At 38.1% G+C, this 11,145-nt stretch overlaps 1 protein-coding gene across 1 annotated transcript; it reads right to left on the bottom strand.

Moving 5' to 3' along the window:
- Nucleotides 1-4,049: 4,049 nt before the first annotated feature.
- On the bottom strand, nt 4,050-7,628 carry pax4 (paired box 4). The gene is made up of 10 exons (XM_074698291.1): nt 7,595-7,628; nt 7,356-7,486; nt 7,010-7,225; nt 6,838-6,928; nt 6,579-6,719; nt 6,397-6,479; nt 6,252-6,315; nt 6,088-6,161; nt 5,014-5,119; nt 4,050-4,351 (listed from the first exon to the last, which is right to left on the bottom strand). Exons 1-10 carry the CDS (start codon nt 7,626-7,628, stop codon nt 4,050-4,052), a joined length of 1,242 nt encoding a protein of 413 aa, XP_074554392.1.
- Between the last annotated feature and the right edge of the window lie 3,517 nt (nt 7,629-11,145).

Raw genomic sequence — 11,145 nt, 5'->3', positions numbered from 1 at the left:
AGCAGTTTTTGTGGCGACCTCACTTAGAGCCAAGTAAGATGTCGTCCATTTTTATTTTTTTTAACAGTCTACGGTTTCAACATATGTTGATACTGAGGATACATTCCCTGACACAGTGGTCCCGAGTTCAGCTTTTCCCCTACTCTCTACTCTGTAGATTTTGTGTCCTATTTAATAAAACCAAAATACCCTTGAAAAAAAACGGTTAAATTGTGCCAAAAGGACCTTTCACTCTCCATTAACACATTTATCTTCCAATGTTTGTGTAGCACTTAACTGGGAGTCAAACTATGCTTTCTACTCTCAGCTCCAAGAAAACCATTCCAGAAATCACATTTTAAAAATGGTACGAAACTACAGAAGCTGAGGACGGTTATGATTGTAATTTTTTTATTTTGAGATCACAAGTAAATTTTTTTTTTTCTTTCCAGACACTCAAGCTTTTTTTTTGCATCTTGTTACCTGTGGAGAAGGACAACTTTTCAGGCGATGAACAATAAGAGAGCATGTGACAGTTAAGATGTATTCATGAGTAAGAGTGTGATACATTAGATCATAACTGAAATCATATGAAAGTAGAGTCTGATAGGTGCTCCTTGATTTTATTCATCTTAAATATACATTTTTAAAGAGGCATTTTGCCTCCTGGCAATCATCTTTACAATAATTTCATCCTATACAAGATTTTTTTTTCTTTTCCTTGGATTGTTTTACTGTCTTGAGAAAACAAAGCTCCTTATCTTTGACAAACAGCATACATTATTTACTTTTGATCTTGAGATAACTGCATTACATAAACTATTGCAAACAGGGCTGTTTTGGCTGCCGTACAAAACAATAAAGAAAGAGAGAATCATAGCAAGGGCTTTGCGTCAGTCATTTTATCCTTTAGTTTGTCTGTTCAAAAACCACAGCTGCTGCAATAAAGTCATAACTGTAGCTTTTACTGTACTCTAAGGAAAAATGCAACCCTTTAATAGCTATGCATATGCTAAACCAAAGGATGAAGTATGACAAAAAGAGATTTAAAAAAGAAAAAAAAAATATTCACAGTTTACATGAAATTCCACATATCCATAATCATGTTGCAAATATACGATTCCCCGTCAGCTGTGCTCTTTTGCCGTGTTCACTGTTATTTAATTTGACTTTTTTGTAAAAAAAAAAAAAAAGTCTTTTGTAAATGAAAATGTGTGATTTCTTTTTGTAAATATCCTCTAAGTATTTTCACCATATATGTTTGTATACTGTAAATGTTAAATATATCAGCTGCTATTTTGTGTTTCACTATGTTGTTTTTATACCTATGACTTTTTCTGAAAGCAGTAGCCTTTGTATCCCTCCTATTTTAATAATTAAAAAAAAAAAAAACACAACTTGTCGTTATGTTTAACTTTACCCTGCACTTTTGCTTCTTTCCTTTGGCCTTTTCCCACATACTTAAATATGTTTACTTTGCTTTTGGCAGTTTACTCCTTGTATCAGTCAGAGCAGCAGATTCAAATGTGTGATAAATACGCTTAAGTGTCTAAAAGAGCAGGAGTCATCCATCTAGGCATGGAGGAGAGAAATAATAACACGTCTTTAGAAACATTCGCTGACAAATGCGGACATCCAACAGCTTGGTTTAGATACAGTTTAGCTTTTCGGTTTGGGGTTGCTCAATCAGAGATTAGACTAAATGCGCTGAAGACAGATTTGGTGTGTCTTGTATATGAGTGTTTTATGTGGCTGTTCCTGGGGATTGAGCCCCTCCAACAAGGATCACAAGATAAAGCATGTTGGCCAATCGTAAAATGATTTATTTGGTAGAGGAGGGGAAAAAAAGCAGTTCTGCTTCATATCCCTGTTCATTTGCAACTTTAATCTAATCTTTGTATGCCTGGGAAATAGATAATTTCACATTTCAGTTGTGAAACCACCAGAAGCCTCATGAGGGGGCCCTGTGGTGCAGCTCTTACATTGGGGTCAACATTTAACTTGAGAGGGAATATCCTGGCAACAGTGCGTGGTTGGCTAATCAATTGTTCTACACTAATTTCTGTTGTGACTTTGATTTTATTGGGGTTTTTTTTTGTTTTTTTTGTTTTTTTTTTTTCAGAGGGGATTTGGTTTTTTTGCTGAAATAGTCCACAACACTCACAGTTTGATCCTAGCTGTTTATTCTTCAGCCATCACAACATCCATGTCATTACTCACACTAAACTGAACATTTATTCAAATTAGAGTTTTTAATACTGATATCAAACAGAATATTTCATACAGTGAGCCAGTGTGGCTGTTATGACTCACATTTAACTGAATATTTTCTAAAACAGGCTAATGCGGATTTCTTACATGAGCTGCTTTTGCTCACATTAAACCAAATATTTCTCTAAATGAGCCTACATAGCTGTTTCTACTCACATTAAATTGAACAGTTAAAAAAATAAGCCAGAGTAACTGTTATTACTCAAACTAATCTGAAAATTTTCCTAAAATGGGCAACTCTAGATATTTTTGACCACACAAAACACACAAGATTTTTTTAAAAATAGATATACGGTGTCAATATTTAAAGTAGAAGGCAGGGTGTTGAGTATTTTAAAAAAAGGAAAGTGGTGTATCAAAATGAAATACTCGGTGAAGTGAAATGAAATGGAAAGACTGGAGTCTAAGTTTCCAAAAATTGTTTCTGCTCACTACAGTGAGTAACCCCCTTGACTAATATCAGTTACAGTAAAACTGGCCTCATCTTAAAAAGGCATAATGTTCCCTTTTCCATAGCCGAGCCAAATCATTTAAAAGGCTTACACATGATTTATACTCGCAGCAGAAATCACAACACAAACGTTTATTCTGTCATGTGGAGATGTAATTTACCTATCTGGCTCTGTACTGTTGAATTCCAACAGGTCACTTCTGCCAGTAGGCCACTTCCACGCCTGCTGGCCAAGCTGTTTGCCGTCTGATCCCTACGTCTTCCCCCCCGGTGACCAATTATCGAGAAACTCCCGAGTCTCAGCGTCTCCTCACTGTAGTAAAGGGACACGAAGGAACTCAATGCCTCTGCCCTGTGGCACTCATAAAAAGTGATACCGAGCAGAGCAGATATCAGGTCATGTTTAGACTTTTTGAAGCTATACTTTTATAGGTTTTCCCACTGGCCTCCCTGTGGAAAGAAATGTTGGAAGAGCGCCTTCATCTCCTCTTGCTCTTATTAAACAAACATCAAACTGAGACTATAAAAGAGATAACATCCATATTACCTAGTGGTAACCTTAAATGATCCGTAAAACTATGGTTTATGTTACAGTTAGGGTTTATCACAAGCAGGTACCACATCCAGATCAAGCTATGCACAAATGTTTTAACTATTTTAAATACCCATTAAAGTCGACACCATCTCAAGCAGAAGCATTATTACACTCTGAAATCAGACTTCTCCTGATCGCTAAGATCTGATTTTAACCTCTGATAAAAGTCTCAAACCAGCCCTCTCTGTTCACCTTTACTATGGTACTTCCTCCTGTGTTTTCTTAGTGAGTTTAGAGTTTTTGAGGCTGTTTCAAACATCATAATGAAAAATGGAATAAAAATAATGTTTAAGATACTTATCTTCATTTATTTCACTACTCAGTGATTGATTTTCAATAACAGTGTGACAGGGGAACTGATGAGCAAAGCAGGAGTGCGTTTCAGAAAAAAAGACCAGGCGTTAACTTGTGTCTTTTGCCGCCCTCTGCTGGTTAAAGTAAGTCAATGCAGCCTAGAATTGTATTGACTACAAATTGAGTGTGCTTACCACTGATGGCATATGTGACTCAAGTAAAAACAGATTTTTTTTTCAGCTTTTATTGGTATTGAGTGAACAAATTTTATCACTGTACAGAATGTAAACATGGCAGACTTAGCAAAAATACTGCTGCTCACATGTGGCTGCAGCTCTCGACAAGACAGCTTGGACAGAAACTTTGCTGACAATGATTTACAGATTCAAAACCACAGTACATCCATAAAAAATTAACATTTTACGAAATGAAAATGATCGTTATTCCATTATTATTCTATTATTCCATGTAACTGTGTGGATTGAAGGCCCATGGCTGCTGGGAAATCTGGCTCCATGTGAGAGAAACTCCCCGCTGGTTCCACATTGGGGTCCCAGTATTCTGTGGTCTTATTGTGTCAGAAGCCAAAGGGAAGGCAGAACATGTAGTAGCACTGTGGTGGAATAAAGGGAAGATGTATTTGTCTGTGTGAAGATCCAGTGCAGTCTTTGTTGTCATTGTGTGGGCCACCCTGTGATCGGGTTGATGGAGGAACGATCCTGGGACTGAGATTGATGTCATATGTCTAGAATGCCCAACACCTGTACATCAGAGTGATAGAAATAAAAAAATAGTACCTTAATACTCTTTAAAGTCAAGTAAGGACTCCTTTGTGTTGGAGTAGCGTGTAAAGGCAGCTCTCAAGGCATCACGAAGGGCAAAGAAGCAGGTGTTTACAGTTACGTCTGTTATTTTAACATCATAAATATGCATGTTTGCAATTACATGTGAAATAAACTTCACTGGAATATCCCTGTGATTAATAAAATGCTCAAATAGTGAGGAAATGATAAGAAATTGGCAGAAATTGAAACAAAGCTAGCAGGGTGGTTGAATAATCATGTAAATTAAATGCAGTTATATGAGGCATCGTGTTTCATATAAGAGGCAGATATGGAAGACATATGGGGAGAACTTGCTGAATAAATCAATGCCAGCTTTTTCCTTAGATTTTGTAAGCTTGAAGGAATGCAGAGATCAAAATAACGATAAACCTAACCGAACACCATGTGTAAGTTTCTGTTTTGACAATTTGGCAACTCTGGGATTATAAGTCTCACCTTGTGTAACTTTTCACACAACAGATCTCCATCCAGCTCTGAATAATAAGCCTTCATTCAAGCATTTAAAAACACAAACTAACAAAAAACATACAGACGACTGGTCAAGTTGATGCATTCAGAGAGATTTTTTCAGATCTTACCTGTTTCTGACGCCAAGTAGGAGCCATTTTGCAACTTTCTGGCAGCTGCATTGTATGCAGAGGTGGAAGCTGAGTTTTCACAGAAAACTCTTGACATTCCTGTCATCTTCAAATGAACACAAACATAGAATGATTGCAGAGTACATGGTTACCTGTAATAAGTATCAAAAGCCAGTTATGATTGGCAGATTTGGTCACAGTTTTTAAAGCGGGTATTGTAATACAGGGGTACTGTAGTATTGTATTGTAAGTGGGTATTTGTGTGCAGTCATTTGTTGTAGAAATCCCTCAGTCTGTCTATAAATTGTGCAAAATGTTTTGTTCTTGCAGAAATTATGCGGTCATCAAATCATGATCTTCTAACTGGCCTGTAGCCAATCAGAGGGGAGAGGGTTTGTGGAGCTGGGAGGTCTTAAAGAAACAGCAACCAAAATGAAATGTTTCAGACGGAGGCTGAAATATATATATATTTTTTAAATTCCATTATGAGGCAAATGTTTTTAAAACTCTAAATCATTTAAAGTTACTGCGGGGAGCCAGATGGATAGAATAATCCCTAGGGAAAAAAAGAACAGTACCCCCTCTTTAAACAGTTTTCTTTTCCACTAACATTACACTTCCACTAACATTTTTCTTGATTTGAACTGGAAGTTGTGCAAGAGCTCAGCTTCTTTTTTGAAAAACTGAATGGAAGCTAGCATATCAGCTGCTACAGACAGAGTAAACATTAGCATGTTGCTAATTTTTTAAAAATTGCAACCCAAACCTTATATTTGATGCAAGTGGTCACTCTATTCAGGAGATTCTGATTCTAAGAGTACTTAGGTCTATGATGTATAAGTCAGCTTAATTCTTTTCCAGTGTAAATACAGTTATAGTTTTGATAGTTTTTTGCCTCAGCTTGATGTCATTTTAAGCAACAAATGCTAATGCTAAAATGTAAGCTATCTAACCTTTTATTACAATCCTTTAACCAGTGAGAAGAGCACATGAGAAACATAGGTAGTGAAACTGTTGCAGTATGATCAGGGCCTTTCAGGTGCTGGGGTTTGAAAGTGTGAAATCAAACAGTACCTGTTGAGATGTGGAGCTCTGTGGCATCAATGCATTCACAGGAACAAAATCTTTTTGGTTTTGAAGGTCTGCTTCTGTTGTGGAGAGACGTGGTTTATTAAATAACTACAGAGTCTGGATGATGTGTTCAGGGAGACTTCCCACTCCCAAATTCACATACTTACCTTGCATACTGCTCTGGTGTTTGACCTCCCTCCTCCATTTGGCCCGTCTGTTTGAAAACCACACCTTCAAGAGACAGAAAGTCATCATAAAACAAGTATTCAACATAAATTTTTAGTCTCTTTGAACACTTACATGGTTTGTTACCTTAATGGTTTCCTCGGGAAGTTTGATCTCAGCTGACAGTTTCTCTCTGGTGAACATATCTGCGTACTGGTTTTGGGAAAATTCTTAATGTGGAGGATCGTAATGAGAAATTAGCTGCAAGTCCAAGTGGAAAATGACAGTGTTGAGTTGGTTCAATATTTTTCAAGATTTAATAAAGTCACCTTGCTCAAGTACTGAACTCTGCTTTGAAGTGAAGGTGGTCCGGATTCGATGTTTTGCACCTTTGGGATTTTGGTTGCTGCTGCACACTGATTCAAATATATCTCTCTCATTCACTTCTTCTTGAATGACTGAGATGAAGTCTGCAGACACAGAGAAGTTACATAACTTCAGAAGAAAATTGTGCACTTTATGACTGTTTTCCTCAGTTACTGGTGAAATATTTCTCTTTTTAATGTAACCTCACTTATTTTAACTCACCCTGCTCATTCCTGCTGTGCGCACTCCTCTCCATACACAGTGGTCCATGGTCCAAGTGGATCCTTCTCAAAACCCGATTAATCGACGACACCTTGTAGACAAAAGGTGTTCAGACATCAAAATCAAAGGGTGGAACATACCCAAAACTCCATTAGAAATCTCTCTGACTCACACTGGGGGTTTTGGAGGCCTTGCACACCCGAGCTGCAGCGAGCCGTTTTCGAATCTCCCAAGCGAAGATGGTTGGGTTTTCTCTTTTGCACTGGATGATTGTGGAGATGACACCCGGGGTGAGGAGCCGGGGTCGACTCCCTCCAATAGTCTTTGGCTCTAGGAGTCCGGTGCGTCGGAATCGGCTCAGGATCTTACTGACGCAGCCGTTGGACACCTGAAATAGTAACGCAATTTGATCCACTTCAGTGAAATTTACGCAACAAGAAAGGTCTGTTTTGAATCATAAATTACATGTGAGGGACAACTTTTTTCAACATAGTCTGAGCCAGAAGGGTTCTACTCACCCGTAGTATCCTGGAGATCTGGCTTGGACGGACTCCCTCTGAAGCCAGCTCAATCATTTTCCTCCTTTTGGATTCTGGGAGAGGTCTGCCGTTCAGAAACATACCTCCAAGCTGGTTTACAGTTCCACAACCTAATTATAACAGACCTTAAAGTTTACATCACGTATCACACCGTTACACTCGCAACAAATTCTTGTGCGCAGGTTGACAATGTAGTGCAAAATAATTGTTAATTTCACCTTTATTCTGCGGATCAACGTCTGCTCCACACATCTTTTGCTTGCTCCAAACTTTGATGATAAAATCCAGGAATAAAATCATCAGGTTGTTCAAAAATGTCCAGATAACTACGCGCATCCACGGAGACCGACAACGAGGAGAATGACGCTCTTCGGCTCTAATTTATAGACCTGACCTCAACATGACGTGGTGAAGTGTCACCTGAAATGTCAATATTTCTCGGTGGGATGTAAACGCAGGTGGGGACTTGAAACAGGCTCCAAATTATTTTACAAAGCCATACGTTTATCAAATAAAGACGTTCGTTTCTGACGCATCTTGTTTTCGTAAAAAAGCTGACTGCTTAAGTCTTGGACTTTGAAATGGTTAAAAAGATTCCTACAAGTCAATTTCCAGCAAGTTTATCTGATGTCTAGTCGAGGTATGACATGTATGAGTAGAATCTATAAAACACGCATGCGTAAAACCTCAAAGAAATCAGCCAGAAACTCAATAAAACACCAATCACACAGCAAATTAGCACGTGCGAAGTCAGATATGTGAAATCATTTTATACTGCGTCATTGTTGCCTTGTAATTGTGTGGCATTAGTTTGCTTGGCCGTACCAAAACACTGAGTTGAGTACACTTTCGTAAAAAATAAAATCTGCTCCAGAAATTACATCAGCCACAGACGTATCACCCTTGGAAGATGTGTCTGTGTGATGTTTCTTCTCCCTGCTACAGTAAGCAAATCAAGTTACATGTGTCTGGGACGTCAGACTGGCTTCCTTTTACGCATTAGCAGCCCCCCAGTCTAATTCAGACCCATCACATTTTCGGTGGAGGATGATTTAGGCCTACACCTTTCAGCTTCTTTGTGTGTATTTCTCCAAAATGAAGCTGTTGAAACTTTTCTTTAGAGGAAACTAGCTCTGGTTTGCATCCTCTGTCGGAGATATGTGGTCACGTGACTGGAGCATCCTTTCCCCGGGGTGAAGTGGCTCAGATTAAAACCATCTCTGGCCTCATTCATAAAACAAACATTTGTAAATCTGCCCCATTGACGAATGCCATATGGTAAAGTGCTTTTGATAAATCATAAATCCATCACCGGGTCTCTCTTTATTACATTTTCTTTCAAAACGTGAACAAATAGACTCGTGCATGGGCGCAGGGAAAGAGCCAATTGGAGGACCACGTTTATCCAGACGAGGGAGGTTGAAATAACCCTCGCAGATGTTCCTTGGGCAGCCAGCAGATAAAAATGCGCTGTAAACGTTTCAAAGGGAAATATTTGACGAGTAAATATTAGCCTATGTGAAAAGCCACACAAGGCTCGTTCTTTGGCGTGTTTAATGACTAATTGAATATCATTAGTAGTGTCCACACAGATCGAAGTGGCACCGAAATAAAGGCTCAGATTTTAAAATGCCATATGGCCCGAATTATACATTAACCATGTGTTAGTGGACTATAATCCTCTCTGTGTACAATCAGTCAGGATGGAGGGAGGACAGCCATTCTTGGACACCATCATCTCCTTGCCAACCAAGAGACAAGACAAATAAGGCAAGCTTTTTTTTTTATTTATTACCCTGGAGTTAATGTGGTCATTCATTTATGGTACTTGATTACGCGTACAGCGTGTGTCAAACCAGGTTAATTAAGGTACTTTGGTTGTTTTGTTAAGATAAAACCCCGCATTCGTTGTGCGTAATTTTTAATCCGACCTCGCCAAAGAAGTAAACTGGAGTTGAAAACGCAAAACAGTGCCACAAAATAGCAAAATATGTTACTAACACATCCCATGTGATTGTTTTGTGTATGAAACGCTTGTGTTTGTCTTTCATTGCTTCCTCAGGTGTTTGAAAGTGCAGGTAACCATCCGCGTAAAAAGGTCAGGTTTGCGTCACTAAAACGCACAAAGGAGCTGTGCGCGCAATGGAGGTACTTTCCACGTCGTGACAATGAAAAATATCCAAGAAAAATAGTATCTGAATTTCTTTTTCGTCTATGTATTAAACTTTGGATTTTCAGTTGACCCTGGACATGTGTTTGTTGCAGACGATGTTTGATTTTATTTCAGTACCTTTTCAAAACAGTTTCTCTTTGTTGCCACATCCATGACCAGACGCGCTGATCCCAGCAACAGGGCACAGTACAGACAGCGTGTACCACAATGAATCATTTCATTTTGATAGAGTTCCTGTTTGTAAAATGTGATAAAACTGTCTAAATAGCTGTTGAAATCATTTCCCACCCAATTCTAAAGCACCAAAGCATCAAAATGTAGCCCATTTCTAACGGCACACGAACGCACAAGCTCGATGTTCCATTCTGTTATTTTCCCATGATGCTGTGTCATTTTTTTCGAACGAGATTTTTGACACGTTGTTGAAATTCTGACACGCCTCTAGAAACACAGAAACAATTGATGGTAATCTAAAGTCCCCCTTAACCCTGATCTACATCTTGATCTCATGCGTTCTTGTTTCATGGTATGCGTCACGGTTATGAACTGGCTGCGTTCTGCAGTTCAAACGTGCCAGAAAACATGCGTGTTTTATAACAAATAACAGAGCAGCTCATATAAGAATCAAGTGATTTCGCTTAAAAATTTAAAATTCATCACCCAACTGACCATTTTGGAACTAAAAAAATAAAACGTGAATATATTCAGGTATAAATGTGCTTGAATTTATCGGCTCAGTATAGCCAAAACATACCATATGTTATTTCAATGTCACTCATGATGCAGTTTTGTTTTAGCATATTAAGTATTGTACTTGGCAAACACTGATGGAGGAATCAAACAAAGAGGCAAATGAAGACTTTTTTGTAATGGTTTGCAAGTAACTATATACTTTTAACAGGGTAAACACATATTAAAAGGGATGCAAAATTAATCAGAAGAAAAGAATTGTTCATTTTTGGTCATTTTTAATTTGTATTTAAAAGTACAACATGTGGCCTATAGATATCCAAAACTTAGGGAATCCAAAAGTTGTAAAAACTTCTTTAGAAGAATACAAAATTCCATGCAAAGGCTAAAGTTACACCTTTCTGCCTTCTGTCTTCTACCTAATCCCCCCCTAGTGATAATCTGTCTCTTTCTGCTCATTTATCTACAGGGTTTGGTTAAAGTACTTGAGGCACTGGGCAGGTCGTATGTGTTAAGCTCAAATTGTGAAGGAATACAAAAGTTAACCTTGAGAGTGTTTTTGAAGAAATGTAAATCTTTATTAGTGTGGAAAGAGTTTTTCAGTTAATATTCAAAGTTATTTTTGGAACATAAAAAGGCAAGGTAATATAATTTCTAAAGCTAGTACATTAAGTAATGGCAATAAATGAAAAAAAAAAACAACATAAACAATTTTGATAAATACCATTGTAGACCACTGTGACATCAAGAGTTTGTAAATAAATCTTTTGTTTGGTCACTGGAAAACATTTTATTCTGTTTCTAATTCAGTAGGGCCGTTCGTGTGGTCCAGGTCAAGAATGAAACTTTCAAACTCCCCTTGAAAGCACCATGAGCTTGGGTTAACAGTATGCTGACGTGTCGCAG

Source organism: Halichoeres trimaculatus, unplaced genomic scaffold (genome assembly GCF_033239565.1).
Source record: "Halichoeres trimaculatus isolate MK-OKI-2021-1 unplaced genomic scaffold, fHalTri1.1 fHalTri1_scaffold_21, whole genome shotgun sequence".
Taxonomy (NCBI): domain Eukaryota; kingdom Metazoa; phylum Chordata; class Actinopteri; order Labriformes; family Labridae; genus Halichoeres; species Halichoeres trimaculatus.
Note: the sequence above shows the minus strand (reverse complement) of the source record. Positions and strands in the feature narration are given on the sequence as shown.